The sequence below is a fragment of the Tauraco erythrolophus genome, chromosome 28 (assembly GCF_009769465.1).
Source record: "Tauraco erythrolophus isolate bTauEry1 chromosome 28, bTauEry1.pri, whole genome shotgun sequence".
NCBI lineage: Eukaryota > Metazoa > Chordata > Aves > Musophagiformes > Musophagidae > Tauraco > Tauraco erythrolophus.
Window position 1 is genome coordinate 6,019,108 of NC_141492.1, and position 18,672 is coordinate 6,037,779.

General features: G+C 61.7%; 1 protein-coding gene across 2 annotated transcripts; it reads left to right on the plus strand.

Moving 5' to 3' along the window:
• Positions 1-279: 279 nt before the first annotated feature.
• POLRMT (RNA polymerase mitochondrial) lies at positions 280-18,297 on the plus strand. Of its 2 annotated transcripts, none has more exons than XM_086627618.1 (21): positions 280-341; positions 913-995; positions 1,668-2,332; positions 3,032-3,162; positions 5,993-6,179; positions 6,682-6,831; positions 6,998-7,165; positions 7,493-7,663; positions 8,391-8,630; positions 8,864-9,643; positions 9,997-10,119; positions 11,940-12,062; positions 13,029-13,208; positions 13,986-14,072; positions 14,374-14,487; positions 15,161-15,210; positions 15,501-15,599; positions 15,919-15,991; positions 16,469-16,551; positions 17,133-17,203; positions 18,074-18,297. In XM_086627618.1, exons 1-21 carry the CDS (start codon positions 280-282, stop codon positions 18,121-18,123), a joined length of 3,690 nt encoding a protein of 1,229 aa, XP_086483744.1. In that variant the 3' UTR covers positions 18,124-18,297. The 2 variants fall into 2 exon arrangements, with proteins under 2 accessions (XP_086483744.1, XP_086483743.1); XM_086627617.1 differs by having other exon boundaries at positions 280-337; positions 900-995.
• The last annotated feature ends 375 nt before the right edge of the window (positions 18,298-18,672 follow it).

The window sequence follows — 18,672 nt, forward strand, 5'->3', positions numbered from 1 at the left end:
GGGGAAGGCGGAGAGCCCCGGCCCCGGCCCGGGGGTGGTGTCCGTCTGCGGCGCGTCCCGGTGCGCGCCGAGCTCGGGGCCGGGAGGGGCGCGGGGCCGCGCCTCGTCCGCTCCGCTCCGCTCCCGGCCCGCCCCGTCGGGGCCGCCGCGGCCGCCAGGGGGCGCGAGGCGCGGCCCGCGCGGCATCATGGGAGTCGCAGTCCGGCGCGCGGCGCCTGCGCGGGGCGGGGCGGGGCGGGGCGGCGCGCGCGGCGCGGCATGGCGGCGGAGCGCGGCGGGATGGCGCTGCTGCGGCTGCGGGCGGCGCTGCCGGGACCGGCGCGGCTGCGGGGCGCCGGTGAGCGGCGGGAGCGGCGGGCCCGGGGCGGGGGCGGGGCCGAGACAGCGGAGCGGGGGGTCCCCGGCGCGTGCGCCTCCCCCCGGGACCGGCCGCGGCCGCGGGTCCCCGCGGGCCCGAGCGCTCCCCCCCCGCCGGGGTGTCCTGGCGCCCCGAATCCTCCGCTGGGACAGAGCCGGGGGGTGCGCGGTCTGTTGGCGTCGTGAGCCCCCCCCGGGACAGAGGGGGTGTCCGGGGCCGCCGTCGCTCTCGAAGCGGGGAGGTGGCGGGTGTCCCTGTCCCAGCGGGCTCGGGGGGGCCGCTGCGGGCCGGTCACCCCGTGGGGCAGCGCTGGGGCTCGTGGCGCCCCGGGGCCGTGTGCCCTGCGAGAGATGGGTGCGGGGGGTGCGGGGGGTGTCGCTGTCGCTGCCCCAGAGCTGCCCCCGCCCTTCGGTGGCTGCTGAGAAACCCGCTCCCGGTCTGCTCCGTGCCCCCCGCGCTGGGGCCCGGCAGGTGCGGGGCGGGGAGCGGGGCCAGGGGCGAAGCCTCCTCTGACCTGCCGCTCCTTGTGCCTTCGCTGCAGGGATCTCGTGGAGCGTTCTCAGGAACTACTCCTCTGCCAGCGCCAAGGAGAAGGCGGGGAGAAGTCCTGTCTGTGAGAGGACGGAGCTGCTGGAAGGTGGGTTGGGGAGGGCTGGGAGAGCTGCAGGGGTTTCCCTTGTTCAGTGTCCGGGGAGGTTTTCTAGGAGTCTTCCCGTTCTGTGTAGCCCCAAAGGAGATACTTGGGACCAGAAATATTTGTAGCCTGGGTAAGGACGTGGGGCTTCCCATGGACTTACTGGCTTCTCTGAGCAAGTTCTGTCCTGTCCCAAGGACCACCCTACCCACAGGGAGCAGTGAGTTGCTGTAAAACGCAGGGTGGTCCTAAGGGGGGGTAGAAGAGTCCATCTGGGGTGTGTGGGCCCTGCAGACTGACCTGGAACACGCTCTGGCTTGGGGCTCTCTGCCTGGGGGCGCTGAGGGCACGAGGTCCTTGGAGAGAGGCCCAGCGAAGTGACCAGACAGCAGGTTAAAGAACTGTCAGCTGCTGCTTTTTCCCTCGCAGTGATGTTGCTGGGTTCCCTGGGCTGCTGGGGTGGCCACAGCATATGGGGGGCTCCCAGAAAGACAGTGGTCAAATCAGCTCATCGCTGGGAGGAGGGCTGGCCAAGGCGGGAGGGAGTCCTTGTGTGGACCCTCTTTGCCTGAGCATGTTCCTGGGCGCTTCCAGAGGGGAGGCCCCGGAGTAGGACACAAGGTTTGTCGTGCCTTGCATCCCTTCACCTCTGCCCCACCGTGTGTCTCCCGACAGTGCTGAAAGCTCGAGTGAAGCAGCTCCAAGCCAGCCATGTCCCAGAGGCGGTCAACAAAGCGGAGCTGGCCCCACTGGGGAATGACAAGTACCAGGATGCGCTGCAGAAGGTGGTGTCTCCTGGCCCCGTGGAGGAGCATCCCGCTGCCAGAGGAAGGGATTGCAGCCTGGCCCAGCCCAGCAGCTGGCTTGAGAAGTTAAAGAAGGAGATGTACGTCCGGCAGCTGAAGGTGGAGCGGAAATTGTCCGTCGCTGCCTCCCAGCTGGCTCTGGAGGGCCAGGCCAAGGCCAAACCCAAACCAAAGGCCAAGGCCAAGGCCAACGCTAAAGCCAAGAAGAGCCTGAAGACCCCAAAGGCTACAGTGGCTGCTGCCTGGAGCCAGAGCCATGCTGGCCCCGGTGGTGTGTACGGCCGCAGCAAGCCCAGGGTGGCAGCAGGGAAGGAGGGTGCCAAGGTGCAGAGGCGTCCGAGGGGGCTGGACGAGGACAGCAGCCAGCGCAAGGTGCTGCAGCAGACCATCCAGTCCAACCTCGAGTGCTTCCTGTTCCTGCAGCAGCCGGAGGAGGCCGAGAGGTTCCTTCTGCTGTACCACAGCTCCCCTGCGAAGAGACGGCTTTTGAACGTCAACGCGTACAACATCGTGATGCGCAGCTGGGCGAGGAAGGTACCCAGCGGGCAGCAGTCTGGCGTCAGGTTTTCTGGGTGGCCAAGTGGGGCAGGGGAGGGCTGGCTCGGGGCAAAGAGCCTCCTGCTTGTCGCAGAAGTGGTCATGGTTTTATCTGTGTTTCACAGATACAATCCATCAGAGATTGGAAGGGACCTCAAAGGATCATCTAGTCAGTCCCCCTGCTGGGGCAGGACCACCTAGATCAGATCCTACAGGAACATGTCCAGGCGGGCTTGGAACATCTCCAGAGAAGGAGACTCCACAACCTCTCTGGGCAGCCTGTTCCAGTGTTCTGTCACCCTTACTAGGAAGAAGTTCTTCCTCATGTTTAAGCAGAACCTCCTATGTTCCAGCTTAGATCCCTTTCCCCTGTCCTGTCACTGGATGCCACTGAGAAGAGCCTGGCTCCATCCTCATGCCAGTCACCCTTTCCATAGTTATGAACATTAATGAGGTCCCCCCTCAGTCTCCTCCCTGTGTTTGTCACATCTGCCCTCAGCAGGTGTTCCAGGAGAGCTTGGCTTCTGCCGAGAGGGACAGAGCGGGTAGGAGGCCCCCGATCCTTGCGAGGCAGCTTTGAGGGGAGGATGGGGCAGGATAGACGTGGCTCAGCTCGAACAGGAGCAGAGCGGCGCGCAGCCGTGATCTGGGGCTGCCGGTGTCGGTGTCCGGAGCCCCCTCCCTTCTCATCCGCAGGGCCACGTGCAGCGCGTCAACCGGCTCTTCTCCATGCTGGAGTCCGTCGGCCTCCGGCCCAGCCTGGACTCGTACGCGGCAGCGCTGGAGTGCATGGGCCGGCGCCAGTCGCCCGCCAAAGCCATCTGGAGGTAACGCGCGTCACCTGCCGTGGGCACCGCCGAGTGCCAGGGCGGCACCTCTGCAGCCTGCCGCTCTGCTGCGCTGGGAGAACTGGGAGCTCGCGCTGGGGAGAGAATGCACTGGCCCAGGGTGGGGAAGACCTGCCCCTGCTGCGTGCGTGTCCGGATGCTCTGACCCGTTCGTCGTGGCCAGATGTAGGGGCGGGCAGGGCTCCCGCAGGGCCCTCCTTGCCAGGGGGCAGTTTGTCTGAGGTCTTGCAGAGGAAGCAGAGGCAGGAGGTGAGAACAGCTTCGCTGTGTCTGCTCCCCCCGGAGCTCACGGAGAAGCTCCCAGGGCGGGGAGCAGCCTCTCTGCAGTCAGGTCCTCCTTGGTTCTGCGCCCATCCTGGGCATCTCTCTCCTGCTGGCCCCTCCGTCACTGCCCAGCAGGAATGGCTCCGTTCGTTCTTACAGCACCTCCACGGAGTTTGCCCGTCCTGGTAGGCTCAGCCAACAGCTGGGTTTGCAGGGTGCCAGCTCTCTGGAGGAGTGTGATCAGGAGATTCGGATGGATTTCATGGGCAAAATAAGTGTCAGACCCAAAGCAAGGAGCTGAAGGAGCCCTGCGGGATCCTGGCGGGCTGGCTCCAGGGGCGGCGCTTGGGTCTGGTAAGGGCTGTGCCTCGCCGGAGGATGGAGGAAGCTTCCTGGTGCTGTGCTCGTGCTGCACAAACACCCTTGGGTGGTTCAGGGGTTTATCACTGGCCACGTGTGGCCCTGGCCTGGCTAACAAGTCCCAGATGCCTCTGAGCGAGTGACTTCCAGCCAGCTGATGCAGGAGGGACTGGTGTTTACTTTCCTGTGGGGGTGTGGGTGTCGCGGCGGTGCGGTGGCACCCCGGGGGCTGTCTGTGGGCGGGTGTTCATGGCACACCCGCGCAGGTTTGTCAGCCCCACGCCTCGCCGGGGGGACTGTATTTCCCCATAACTGTTTGCTGGCACTGTGTGTGTGGGTACGAGCTCTCGTTTCCCTTCCCCTAAATGTGCTTTCCCAATTCCACGCGGCAGCGGAGCGGCCTGGGGCGCTGAGCCTGCGCTGGGAGTGGGAAGATAAGGTTGTTTCTCACTCTGCTCCCAGACTGCGGGGTCCGTTTGAGGGTGTAAGGTGGGAGTCACTTGTTTTAAGTGGGCTGCTGTGGGATAGTTTTCGGGGAGAGCGGCTCTGCGCGGACGTGGAGCTCTCCCTCGCCAAAGCTCCTGCCTGCTCCCACACGCATGGAGGTGCAGCTGGGGCGCACGCCGCAGCAGGATTCACAGCGTGTTACGTTTCTGGCTCAGGGGGCTGTGTGTCCCCTCTTGGGCTCTCAGTGCTTTCCCAAAGCTGCCAGGGGCTCCCTCCTGCCCATTTTGCTTTCCGTCTGCCATCCCGATCTGCCTGTCCCCGCTCCGGTGTCGCCTGGCGCAGGCTGGGCAGTCAGCAGGTGGGGCTCTGGGCTTTGCTGTGCCTGGAGCCCGGCTCCAGCCCGGCAGAGCCAGGAGGATGCGGTCCCGCAGCGTCCTCTGTGAGGCTGGGGAGGGAGTGGGAGACCTTGGCGCTTGCAGGGGGTCTGGGCCCTGGCAGTGATGGGGGCTCCAGGGAAAAGAGCTTCCTCAGGCGCTGCGGCTGCTCCTGGTGCTCAGGCTGTTCCTGCTGCAGCCCTGTGAGCCATACTCCTGTGCCCGCTCGGAGCGTGACCGCAGTCCCCTGCCCCTCTGCGCAGGCTGTGACCAGCCCCGGGGTTCCCCGCTGTCCCGGCTGGCGAGCGGAGCAGGGATGTTTGCGCGCGAAGGAACCCACATCTTGCTCGGGCTCCCAACGGCAGCGGAGCTCGGGCTCCCCACGAGTGTGAAGGTGACAGCCGCCTGCGCAGCGGAGGTGCAGGCTGGGGGGGGGATAATTGATTGCTGTAACCTGAGGCCGGCGACCTTGTCGGGACGAGCCGTGCTCGGGAGGCAGCTCCCACCCAGCAGCTCCTGCAGCCCTGAGCTGTGTCCCGGCTGTGTGGCGGGCAGAGAGCTCCTGTGCTCCCGCAGCACAGCGTCCTGCTGCTCGGCTGCCTGACGGTCATGCTCTTGGGCTGAGGCATTTGCCTTCTGGGGTTTCCCAATTATGCCAGTTTCTGCACCATTCTTCCCCCATCATGCCAGTTTCTGCACCGTTCTTCCCCCATCATGCCAGTTTCTGCACCATTCTTCCCCCATCTGGGGCTGGGCAGACATTGGCGCGGTCAGGCACGAGTTGCTGCAAGGCTTTCGGTGGTTGCTGCGTGGAGCGTGCGCTGAGGAGCATGCAGGAGAAGGGAAGAGGCATCCCAGGGCAAGTGTGTGGGGCACATCCCGCTCCCCAGGGCTGTCAGAGCCTTTCCAACGAGTGTGAGAGGTTGCATCCTCCTGCAGCTGCCCTGGCATGGAGCATGGCACAGAGGAAGGCTGCTGGGAACCACCCAGCATGGGGGGGCCCCTCTAGCCCTCTGGAACCTCTGGAACAACCTGTCAGTCTCCTGTCCTGTGCTCAGAGCTAATTCCTGGTGGGTGCCAGCCCCCAGGCCCTGCTTTGGGAGGGGGTTTTGCCAGGGATTTGGGATGAGTGGCTCTTTGTCCTGTGGTGTGTCTCACATGGGTCTCGGTGATGCACAAGTGAGGAATAAGAAGCCTGATACAGTCAAGGCTCTCGGATTCTCAAAAGAGGTCACCCCCATTTGTCTCCTCCATACTTAGTCTTTTGTTGAAAAACTTTGTTCCCTGCTTCATTATGAGCTGATTTCTGTCCGACACAGAGTCCCCTGTGAAAGATTAACCCTGTCTTATCTACCCCTCTTCAGATATGTGCAGCAGCTGAAGAATGATGGTTTCCGCGTGGATGAGCTCTTCCAAAAGTGCCTGTTTGAGCAAGATGAGAAGGAGAAAGTACTGAGGGCCATCAGGATTGTCCAGCCCAACTACCAGCTGCCCCCTCCACCCAAACCCCAGACCTGCAAGTCTTCTCTGCTCCGGGACTTCTACTCCAAAGTAAGCCACAGAGCTCAGGCATGTTTCTGCAGCTCGGGGAGGCATTGGAGGTGGCTGAGCGGTGTTCTCGGGTGTCTTCAGGTCCAGCCCAGGACTGTAAGATGGGAAGAACTTCTTAGGCCAATCTCTGCTCAATAGCCCCCATGGATTGCCAGGCAGCTCCTTGTGCCGAGGAAGTGAACAGCCTTACCAACAACCTTGCAGAGGAACAGAGAAGCCAAGAGCTGGCTGGGGGGGTTGGAGATGACCTTTGTACGCTGGAGGGGGTGCCTGGGGGGATGCTTGACCATGACACAGGAACAGTGCAGCCTCTGGAGAGGCCTGTTACTCCAGACTCCCTGGTGTTTGCTAGCCAGGGATGTCAGACCTCCGGACTCAGAGGTCCCAGAAAGGTGCCTTCAGCAGGGACTCACACCACATGCCTCTGGCAGGGAAGCTAGGGGAACGAGCACGTCTTCTCTTGATCTGGCTCTTGGCACTTAACGTCTCCCTCTTGTTGCAGGAGAAGATGGTGTCGTACCCCAAGCTGGATTTCTCCGTGCAGGAGCTGCAGGAGCGCTTTCAGCAGCAGCTGGAGATGGAGCTGAACAACACTGTAACCATCGAGTCCGTGGAGTCAACGAAACCTCTGACCCCGCAAGCCATTAAAGCGGTAAAGCTCAGGGAGCCTGGGGGCTGCACATCTGGAGGGCCGGGGGGCGGCTCAGCCCTCAGGACCTGTGGGAGGGATGCAGGAGTCGGTGGCCTAAGGAAGGGGGCAGCTCCCTGGTGACGCACTCTCACCACAGCATTACTGTCTTCCTTCCGTTTCTGCGTAGCGTAATCTGCTGGGTGTCCTTCGTTCCCGCTGGCACGACTCCATCCTCCAGGCCCTGCAGAAGTCGAAGCGCAGCATGTCCAAGCTCCAGACGGTGTCAGGGTACCACATCCTCTACCCCTACCTGTGCCTGCTGCCGGATGAGGAGTACGTGGCCATCATGCTGCAGGTAGGACCCTGCTCTGCCCTCGCAAAGCCACGGGAATGGGGCCACCTGGATGGCACAGGGCTGCCACAAAGCACTGATGCCCACTCAGGCCAGAAGAATCAGAACATCAGCCTCAAAGTTTGCCTGGGTTGTCAGATGCAGGTCCTGTCTGCTCCCTGTGCTAAGCAGCTGAAGAAGCCCCTGCTCTGTCCTGGCCATGTTTCCTTCCTCATCATCTGCTCAGCATCACAGGAATGAGCATGTTTCTGTGCTCCCCGTACTTTGTCTCTCTGCCTCGTTGTTCTGTTTCTGCCTCCGTAAGACCCGCTTTGCCTTCCCCTTTCTCAGGTCCTCAACACACTCTCTCCTCAAGGAGAATCCCTGGCTGTCCTGGCCAGGGAGCTGGGCTCCAAAGTCTACAACAGGTACATCACCCAGAGGAAGCTGCGCAGCCGCCAGCTGGAGAAGGTGCGGGAGGTCTATGAGGACTACATCAACCTCCTGGCAAAGGACAGCCAGGTGGGTGCACCTGGGAGAGGGGGTCCTGGGGCCCGCAGGTTACAGCGGCGGAGCAGAGACGGGGCGAGGCAGTTTGTCTGTCCGCCTCACAAGCACAAGGTCCGGGTTCTGGGAGTCTGCTGCTGCAGAGGCCACCAGAACCAGTAAGGCCCTGTCTAGTGCTTGGCAGACCCCCTGCCCTGTGGCAACAGGCAGGTCAGTTCTGGCATAGTGATGGGTATCTCTGAGCCAGGAGGTTTTAAATCAGCAGAGTTTTGATCCCTTGGAGCCAGGCATCCTGTGCAGGAGAGCTCTGGGGCTGGAGGAGGGAGCGCTTTGCAGGGCAGGAGAGGGGAAAGGGGCCAAGGCCACGGATCGGGGCAGCTGAGGGCCGGGTGAGCAGGTCGTTCCCAGTGTGTGTGTGGCGTGGCAGGAGAGGCAGTGCCGCAGTCTGGGAAGGAGGGTCAGGATGGTGTGGGGACAGGGTGTCAGCACAGAGGTGTGGGGAGAGGAAGGGCTTTGCAGCACCACTCTCCTGGCCTGCAGCAGGAGCAGGTTCTTGCAGTAGGGCTTTCCCCAGCTGCATCAGCAGTTCTTCCCCGAGTTCCTCTGTCAGGGAGGACCTCACAGGGACACAAATACAGGAGGGTCCTTCTCAGAGCCATGTTCTAGGTACAGAGATCCCATCCAGCAAACCCCCTGGGAGCAGCGTGGCTGGCTGACCCAATTTTCTCCTTCCATCTCCTAGCCTGACAACTACTTGCCACGGGAATATTGGGAGAAGCTGGTAGCAGAAGCAGGCTTCGGACCTTCCCTGAACTTGAAGGACTGCAGCTGGCCGTACATGCTCCTCATGCGCCTGGGCATGCACATGCTGGAAATCCTGGTGCACGCTGTCAAGGTGCCCAGGAACATCCTCAATCCTCGCCTGGAGCCCAGGCTTGTCCCCGTCCTCTACCACATCTACTCCTTCCACAGCAGCTGGCAGGTGAGCCTTGTCCTGGGGGCTCTGGGGCTGGGCAGGTCACCTCTTCATTGGAATGCTTTCCCCCCCCTGCTGCCTTTCCTGCTCAGGGACACTTGGAGGAGCCGCTGGTTCTGTGCAGACGGTGTCAGTGCTTGGCATGGTCGTTGTGTAGTGGCTGATAGACCACTTGTGCTTCCAGACTCTAGCCCTAACCCTCTGCTGCTGGCCTTCACCTCTCTGATTCTCCTCTCCAGGTTGGGCTGCTAAAGCCCCATCCCATCTTCTCCCAGATTGTGTCAGACGCTGCAGAGACCTTGCTGACCTTTAACTCCTCTGCCATTCCTATGCTGTGCCCTCCGCTACCCTGGACCTCCCCCCACTTCGGTGCCTTTGTCCTGAATGACACCAAGTTGATGCGCTTTGTGGATGGGGCCGTCCAGCACCAGCTGCTCCTGGAGCAGTGTCCTCCGGTGAACCTCCACCCCGTGCTGGATGCCCTAAACCAGCTGGGAAACTGCGCCTGGAAGATTAACCAGCCAGTGCTGGATATCATCATCTCCATCTTCAATGACAAAGGCAATGAGAAGCTGGACATCCCCCCGCCCATCTCTGAGGCGCCCAAGCCTTCTGCTGCTCCCAGCAGTTCCTCTGCTGGGAGCAAGTCCCAGAAGCAGGAGTTGTTGCTGTGCAAGAAGAAGACAGCGGAAATGCACAGCTTGCGCATGGACGCGCTCTATAAGCTCTCCATCGCCAACTACGTCAGGGACAAGGTGTTCTGGTTTCCTCACAACATGGACTTCCGAGGCAGGACTTACCCATGCCCACCTTATTTCAACCACCTCGGTAACGATGTCACCCGCGCCATCCTGCTTTTCGCGCAGGGAAGGCCGCTGGGGCCCAAGGGCCTCGACTGGCTGAAGATCCACCTCATCAACCTCACGGGGCTGAAGAAGAAGAACGCCTTGCACGAGCGGCTGGAGTATGCCAATGAAATCATGGAGGAAATCCTGGACTCAGCTGACCACCCGCTCACGGTACATGGGAACGGCTGGCAGGGCTCTGCTCGCCCTTGGGGCGGAGTGGTGGGACCCTGAACTGGGAATCGCATGGGCTCCGGGAGCTGGCAGCTAACCCCAGGCAGGTTGGGAGGTTTCGACACAAACATTTGCAATATAACGCTTTGAGTGGAAATAGGGAAACAAAGCGTTGCAGAGTTTCCTAAATAGCACATTTGTGTCCGAAAACATGATGAGATACTCTGGAACTGGAGGCACGGTGGGAGGTGCCTTGCCCAGTGTATCCCAGGAGCGCAGGGGCTCCTGCCTTCGCTTCGGAGTGCCACAAGAGCACTGCCTGCTCCTACCAGCCTGTGCTTTCCTGTTCCCAGGGCAGGAAGTGGTGGATGAACACCGACGAGCCCTGGCAAGCCTTGGCATGCTGTATGGAGATCGCCAAAGCTTCAAGGTCCCCGGATCCAGCAGCCTACATCTCTCACTTCCCAGTTCACCAGGTAGGAGCCCAACGGATCTGTATGGGCTGTGTGGCTGAGCGGAGGCAGGAGAACAGGCGGTGATTTGCTGCCGCGTGCCGCTGTTAAGGAACCGGAACGGTTAGGTGCTGCCTTGCGCCCTTCGGCCGGAGCAGAGCCTGGCTGGGAGAGCGCTGGCAGCTGCCCGCAGGGTGAGGGCCGGGATGGGATTGCCTTCTCCAGCTGCGGGATCAGGGCTGGAAGTCAGCCCCACCTTGGCTGGGTGGGATGTGGCGTGGTGCACGGCAGCACCCACCTGGCTGTGCTGAGGCTTTGGGGTCTTTGCTCCTCTCCTGGTCTGAGGCTGGAGCCCAGCAGCTCCGCAGGAGCGAAAGATGGGAGTTCTGGAGCCCCGATCTCTGCCCGCTGCGTTCGGTGACGTGGCTGTCGTTCACCGTGTGCCCTGTCCCCGCTCCATCGCGGATGTGCCTGTGCTCTGGGCAGGGCACGTGCAGCTGCTCGGACACTCCTCTGCTCTGAGGGCATCTGCCCTTCCTGGGCAGAGAGGAGCCAGGCAGCTGCTCCGGGAGCCTCTCCCTGCTGGGTCCCAGCAGATCTGCAGCCCCTGCCCAGCCAGCTGTCTGCCCGCACTGAGAAATCCCCGTGCGTGGGAGACAGTGATTAGTTGTTTTCCTGGTGAGAGGGGTTTGCTCCTTGATCTCATTAGAAGATCAGATGGCCCTAATGAAGTGGGGGGTGGGGGGAATGGGGGTGCATTCTGCCAGCAGCGATGGTCTGGGATGTGTATGAGACTGTCTAAACTGATATTGTTATGACAACAAAAGATCAAGAGAGCAGTGAGGGGGAGGGGGGTGGAGGGTGCTGTTAATGCAATTCAAGCAAGGACTTCTTCTGGAGGGCACCCAGTCTCCTTCCACCTGAGTCATCGGTGCTCCTTGATAGAGGTGGCTCCGCTGCTGCGGCAGCGCTGCCGGAGCCCCGTCACTTCTCGGCTCCGCAGCTCGCTGCACTGCGGGGCGTGCAGAGGAGGAGGAGAAGGGAGGAGGGCTGATCCTGCCTGCAGCTCCAGGCTCCCTTTGGCCAGGCAGAGCCCCAGCACAGGCGGAGCAGGGATGGCCCAAAGCAGCAGCACATCCTCTGTGAGAAGTGGTTGTGCTGGTGCTGGTTGGGGAACAGCAGGACCTCCCCACGCCGTCGCTCAGGTCCTGCCTGCCTCTGCCAGGCTGGTCCCGGTCCCGGGAGGGCTGTCGGGGCAGCTGCTGCGACAGATGGGTCGGTGTGCCTCTGACTGCCGCCTGGCGAGAGGCTGGCTCGGAGCTGGGCGCTGTCGGGAGGATGTCTTCATCGGCCGCCGAGCAGAGGCGGCACCGCTGGCGGGAGCCGCGCGGGCGGCTGTGGTTTGCTGCGTGATCTTCGCCGTGGCCGCCTCCTGCCTCGGAGCACACTCCTGGGTTTTCTGAGGTTGTTTTGACTGCCGGCTCTTGAGACTTCTTTTAGCATCCCAGACAGATTTCTTGTTTTCCAAATTTTCTGTTTTTCAGTGTTTCCACAGAGCTCTGATGTCTTTCAGAATTCATGGAGGGGGCAGTGTGATGTGAGGTTTTCTTTTTTTAAACCTCATAGGCAGCAGTAGTTAGTGATGAGCCCCAGGCAGGAAAACTGTCCAGAAGGAAAATGGAAACTAGTGCAGCCCTGGCCGCTGCTGGGAGATCAGCCGCAAACCTGTCCGGAGAGGCAGGGAAAAATGGCCATACACTGGAGTGTTTGGGAGCGGGGGGGTGAGCAGGGCTTCATCCCCACACCAACACCTCGTTCCCACCCGGCTCTCTTCCCCTGTGCAGGACGGCTCTTGCAATGGTCTGCAGCACTACGCAGCTCTCGGCCGGGACCTTATCGGCGCCATCTCCGTCAATCTGATGCCCTGCAGCGTCCCCCAGGACGTCTACAGTGCGGTGGCCCAGCAGGTGAGGCCCAGCAGGGACACGGGGCAGCATCCTCTTGGACCTGCCTCCCCCCTTTGCCGGTGTGTTGCACGGGTCACCCCAGTTCCCAAGGAGAAAGGCCGGGGTAAGACCAGTGTACAGAGGGCTGGGAAGGCATGAGCTGGTCACAGGCAGAGCCTCTCCCTCCCTGAATGGGAACCAGTGCAGCAGCTGCAGTGGGGATCTGGCTGGAGATCTGTCCTGACAGAGGTAGCTATGAGAGATCCACTGGGATTTCTGCTGTCCTCACATCTCCTGAGTGAAGTCTGGGAGAAGGAGGGTAGAGAAGTGGAAGAGTCATCTCTTGATCAGAGCTGGCTGGCCCGCAGGTGATGAGATTTTCTTCATTGGAGCTGGGTAGGAGGGAGAGGGGAGAGATTCAGCCTTTGGCACTGCTGCCAAGTCTTCAGTTTTCTTGGCAAGACACGGTGTGAAATGAGGCTGCGGGGAGGTGCGCTGAGATCTACCAGGCTTGCTCAGCTGGCATTGCACCCCTGGCTCTCCCTTCTAGGTCTCAGCATGTTTTATCCAGGCAGCACCGCACCAGAGGGAGCACACGGAGGGCACATGGTTTGCTCAGTTATGATTGGAAGTGGCAGAGGCGGGAGAACCTGAGTCCTGAGCCACAATCCTGGTGCCATGTCCTTGTGATGTCCGGCACCCAGCTGCCACGGGGCACTGCTCTGCTGGGCAGCAGTGGAAAGCTCTGGTCCCCACGGGCGCAGTTACCTGTGAGATCGGGGTGCCTCTTGATTCCTTCAGCAGATGATCTCTGTTAACCAGAGCTGGTGAAAATGGGCTGCAGGATTTCAGACAGGAGCTCAGGACAGGCAGTGCACGCGGGGAGGGTCTCACATGGCCCCCCCGACCCTTCCCCCAGCCATGGAAGGGGCTCGGGCCAGCACGGCTCGCAGCGGGGCTGACGTGCCGGGGCGCTCTGCTCCTCAGGTGGAGGAGTTTCGGAAGAAGGATGCTGAACAGGGGGTGAAGATTGCCCAGGTCCTGGAAGGCTTCGTCAGCCGCAAGGTGGTGAAGCAGACGGTGATGACGGTGGTGTACGGTGTCACGCGCTACGGCGGGCGGCTGCAGATGGAGAAGCGTCTCAAGGAGATTGACGAGTTCCCTGAGGTAGCATGCCTGCCCTGGTCCCTCCCAGCAGTGTTTTGCTCAGCTCTCAGTCCCTGCTGGGAGAGGTGCTGGCACCGCCCTTCCTGTGGGTTTCCTTCCTGCCTCGCGCTCTCCTTAACCCCAAAATCTCGGCTAGCGGAGGGACGTGCAGGACTGAGCCCCCCATGCCTGTGCCAGGCTTGTCCAGCCTGCAGGAGAGCTGTCAGCCAGCACTTGGGGATGGGGAAGGATTCTTCAGGTGGGGCTGCTCCTCGTCCTTCCTGGGCCCAGCTTGGTGGCACGACAGCCTCAGCTGGTGTTTCAGGTGACAAACAAGGTTCGTGGCTGTGCTCTTCCCTCGGGAAGTGGCCCTTGTTTCTAGCCGAGCTCTTGGAGGCTCGTTCCTCCCAACGCCTGTTTCTCGTTCTGCGACCGCGCCGAGTCCGTCCCTGCTGAGTGGCTGATTTGCTGTGGCAGGGTGGTGCTGGGAGTGTTTCTGCTGTGTTACATTCCGGGGGCAGATGAGGCGGCGAGAGCCTCCCGTTCGTGCAGGACGTTTCACAGAGATCAGCCTGTCCTTGGACAAGGAGCTGCCTGAAATGCTGATCTCAGCCTCCCTCCATCACAACCCGCAGCCATCTGCAGCAGCTCAAGGCTTAGCACAGTCTGTGATGGAGGCAATTGTGAGGCACCAGGGAGCAGGGAGATGTTTTTAGCTTACCCTTGGTCCCACCACTTTACTCCCCATCTTTTGCTGCACCTTTGCCTGACCCCTCACTCTTCCTCTGGTCTGTGCAGGAATACTTGTGGGAAGCGTCTCACTACCTCGTAAAGCGGGTGTTCAGTGGCATCAAGGAGATGTTCTCAGCAACTCGAGATATCCAGGTAGGGTGCCTGTTGCCTCTTATCTCTCTCTCTCTTTTCTTCTTCCCTGGACCACCCATACGTAGACCAGGGGATGCTTCATGGGGAGAGGTGGTTCTTCTGGGTCCTGGCCCAGAGAGGATCCTCCTGTCCAGCCCAGAGGTGTGGGATTGTGCCTGGTACAGGGCCACAGTTGCCCGTAAGCGGTGGACTGTCACAGTCAGTGGTGGGTGTCAGGGTTGCCTGTGGTGGGAGGGGATGGAGTCTCCCAGCTGCCCACAGTAACTCCAGTCACTTTCTTTCCCACTTCCCTCTGCTAAAGAACTGGCTGACGGAGAGCGCCAAGCTCATCGCCCAGTCGGGACGAACGGTGGAGTGGGTCACGCCGCTGGGTCTCCCCATCGTGCAGCCCTACTATCGGTCCAAGTCCACTGTGGTAAGTATCTGGTGTGCAGCACTCATCTACCCCTCTGTCTGCCGTGGTGGGGGACAGGGAACGGACAGCCGGGCTTTGAGGTAGTGAGCTGGAGCCTGGTGGGTTGGCATCACCTACGGGTGAGCCTGCAGAGCAGGTAGGATTCGTGTGTGCAGGCACATCCTCCATCCTTGTCGCTCCCTGCGGAGACCGGAGTGTGTGGGTGGGCTGCTGAGGAAGCTCTGCTGCTCCCATCCCACTCAGGCAGCTGGGGCACGGGCCCGTTCCCCGCGCCGAGGAGCCTTCCTCGGGCTCGCGTGATTCAGTCTTGCTGCTCTCGCCTCCCACGCGCTGCTGCGCTGACTCACGACTCCTCAGCCCGTCTTGTCCTCGCAGCCGCTCACCCCCACAGCCCTTCTCGTGGCCCTCGCAGGGCCGAACCAGTGTGGTGCTGGGCAGGGCTGGAGGGTGCAGCCCTGGGAGGGGAAGCAGGCAAGGTGGCACTGAGGAGTGACAGCTGCCGTGGTGGCTGGGGTGCCCTGGAAAGGTCCCTGCCCAGGCCCCCTGTTTCCTGCAGAGCAGAGTAGCTCTTGGTCAGCACAGTCACCTCCCCAGCAGCACGGGGCAGTGACGGGTGCCTTTCCTGGCTGGGCAGTGCGGGGTGACAGCTCATCCCCTTTCTCTCTCCCTGCAGCTGAACTGCAGCATGCAGAACTTGACTGTGAAAAGCTTCAACAGCAACCAGTAAGTATGAAACCATGGTCTTTACTGAACCCGTGCTGTCCCCAGCCTCTGCGTTGGGCACAAAGCCTTCCCATCAGTGGAAGCTGCCAGTGTGTGCCGAAGCTTAGGGCATCCCCCGAGCTGCAGGAAGCCAGCTGGAGGAGTGGGGCCCTGTGCTTCAGCTGACCTGGGGGCCCTCCAGGGCTGCCCCCATCAACCCTGCGTCTTGGCTGTTCTGGCTCTGTGCTGGCACTCTCATCTTTGGCCCTGGAAGAGCCTCAGCTCCTCCCATCGCCTGTGCTGTGTTGCAGGAAGCCTGATACAGTGAAGCAGAAGAACGCCTTCCCACCCAACTTCATCCACTCCCTGGACTCCACACACATGATGCTCACAGCTCTGCACTGCCTCAGGTGGGGAGCGGGCAGCCAGGGCTCCTCCCTGGCTCCGGGACTCACCCTGCACTGGGAGAGCCTCCCCAGGGCACGGGGTGGCGTGGGAAGGAGGTTCCCCTGGTCGGTGGGCGTTGGGGCCTTCTGGCAGAGAAGGGATGAGAGGAGGCAGCAGGGCAGGGACGGGGGGACGGTGGGGTTGGCTGTATCTGGAGACACGCAGGTGCTGTGCAGGGAGTTCCCCTCCTTGCGCGGTCCCTGCAAGAGGGTCTGCGTGGGGCAGGGGACAGCGCAGACAGGGGCCTCGGCACTGCTTCATGGCACCTTCTGCTGCCCCCAGGCAGGGTCTGACCTTCGTCTCGGTCCACGATTGCTACTGGACTCACGCGTTCACTGTGGACGTCATGAACCAGGTAAAAGCGTCCGCGGGGCCCCGTGTGAGCAGGGGTCTGTCCCCTGGGCCCCTGCCAGCCCTCCCCTCCCCGGGCTTTGCTCCGTAGGCTCACTGATTTACCCAGGCGAGGTGAGCCTGGGGCTGGCTGGCGCTTGCAGCTGGTTTCCCGGTGCCATAGCCCCATCTCCCACCCTTCAGGGAGGGTGTGAGGGTGGGTCCGTGGCCCTAAATCAGTGCTGAACACAGCGCCTGGCAGTCGGTGCCTCCGTCCTGCCCTGGGCTCTTTCCCCTCGCGTGCTGCGAGGGCTGTCGTACGGCCTCTGCCTCCCACCTCCCCAGGCTGATTCCCTTCACCCTTGTCTGGCAGCCCCCCTTCCCACCCTTGCCCGCTGCTTTCCCTGCCCCTCTCCTCTGAGCTGTCTTGGCTGCGAAGCACTGAGGGGAAGGAGGGGGAAAAGCCTGTTAACCTGCGACTCACCGTTGCTCCCTGGATCAGATCTGTCGGCAGCAATTTGTGGCTCTGCACAGCGAGAAGATCCTGCAGGATCTGTCCAAGTTCATGCTGGAGAAGTACTGCAGGTATCCCTTGCCTGTTGGCGAACCCCTGCCACGCTCCTTCCTGCCCACACAGATTCCCTCTCCGGGGTCGTCGTGCCCAGATGCTTGCAGGCTGTGCCACCTGCCTGGGGGTTGCTCCGGAGGGAAGCCGTGCTTCCTTCTGGACTGATGCCCGAATCACCTTAGGCCTTCGTGTGAAAAACAAGGTGTCTGCATCCTGCTGCTGCAGAAACAAAGAGTTCGGTGCTTGAATCCCTTGGTGGGCCTGGGGTGGGCCATGATGTCCGTGCCGTGGGTTCCCTGCTGTGAACGGGGCAGCGAGAAGTGGTGAAGACACACGTTGGGCCAGACCAGTGCTGGGCCCTCAGTTACCACCACAGAACCAGACAGCAGAGACCGACCCAGCCCTGGGCAGGGTCTCTGGACGCCTGGGCACCTGCCTCGGGCTGCCGTGGCAGGGGCTGGGCTCCCGCCAAGGGGTGTGTAATGTGTTTTGGGAAGAGCTGACGGGTGTCGTCAGGGCCTGCACTGGGGAGCAGAGGAGGGTGCACCTTTTTTCCCAGAGCTCCCATGCTGATTTGCTTCCCTTCTGGTTCATCCAGCCCCGGCAAAGAGACTCGAGCCCTCTGGCAGAAGAAACTGATGGAGCAGCTGTCAGACGTCCCCAAGACAGGTAGGAGCACAGGACAGGAACTGCAAAGCTCAGGAGCAGTTTGGAGATAAGGGGAGTGAGATGAGGAGTGGCCCCCCAAATCACTGAGCTCCGGTGCTGCCTGCAGTTGGACACGGTGAGGGTCTGGCCAGCTGTGCTAAAGCTGTGCCCCAGATCGGGTTTTCCTGCCAGTCCTGGAGGGCAGAGCCGTGGGGCAGCGCCTCAAGACATTCCCTTGTAGCCTCCCTGTGTGCAGTCCCTGCCTTCCCTGGAGCTGAGCCCCTGGGATTTTCCCCAGGTTGACCCAGCTCATGCCGTCCCCTGTCTTGTTCCTCTCCCATCTGTTTCCATCCACGAGGCATTTGCCTGGAGATGGGAGCGAGGCACTCGGCATGGTAATTGCCAGGCTCTAGATGATACAGGCAATGGGATTAAGGCAATTTGTTTAACTCCTCCTAATCTCTCGGCCCTGCCTCTGCCAGACCATCTGGCTGAGCTTTGTTCTGCCTTTGCGGGACGGAACAGCCCCGGAACAGCCCCGTGCTCCGTTGCTGTTGAGCACCCAGCACCCGGCCGTGGTCAGCCCCAGCGGCAGCACGACCCAGCGGCAGGGATGGTTCGTACCCTGAGGCCGTGCTCCCTTCTCCCTTCCCTGCCTTGCTGCTGTCCATGCTCTTCTGTCTTGCTCTTCCTGCCATTGTCCCAGATAAATCTGGAGGGACATCAGTTCCTGGAAGACCTCCAAGACCTGCTGTCTTGACCCACCCTGCGTCAGGGTTTTCTGAAGGAAGCTGAAGCAGGACTCAGGGCAGCTTCTCTCCCAGTTGCCCCATCTCCACCCTGCCCTGCCCCTGCTCTCGTCTGACTGCTCCTCTCCCTCGCTTCCCCCAGGTAAATTCAACCTGAAGAAGGTGATGAATTCCACCTATTTCTTCAGCTGAGCCCTGGCAGCCAGCTGAGCCCTGGACTGCCAGCTGCCTTGGAGGCTGTGGTAGGCACTGGCCCACGAGGCTTCTCTGTCCTGCATCTCACGGGGAAAATGGGTACAGCTGCCAGCCCAGCAGCAGCTGCCTGCCCAACAGAGGTGCTGGAGCAAACCGGGACTCTGCCAGGGGTGCGGGAGCAGCCAGGAGGGGCTGGTGGGGGACAGGGGCTCCGCGCTGTCTGCTGTTACTGCCCATGTCCCAGGGGAGGGCTGCACCTCCCTGGTGTGGGGTCGAAGGGATGGTGGCAACGGGGGCTAGCTCCCCTCAGTCCTTACTCTGGCACAACGTGCCTGCTGCTGCTCTGAGCTCCAGAGCCTGCCAGGCTCGTGCCTATCCTAGGGTGCCATCCCTCTCCACCAGCAAGGCTCTGACCTGCAGCGCTGGAGGGGCTGGCAGTTGCCGTGGAGCAGGTGCTGCTCTCCATGCCCTGCTCCAGCTGCTGGGCACTATTGGCCACTGTGGCTCCTGACTTGCTTCCAGGGATTGATTTCACTTCTGCTCACT

Coding starts and splice junctions, on each gene's coding strand:
- POLRMT (XM_086627617.1), top strand. CDS start 280: ATGGCGCTGCTGCGGCTGCGGGCGGCGCTGCCGGGACCGGCGCGGCTG. Junction 3,163..5,992: donor CCCGCCAAAGCCATCTGGAG/GTAACGCGCGTC, acceptor ACCCCTCTTCAG/ATATGTGCAGCAGCTGAAGA. Junction 9,644..9,996: donor CAGCTGACCACCCGCTCACG/GTACATGGGAAC, acceptor TCCTGTTCCCAG/GGCAGGAAGTGGTGGATGAA.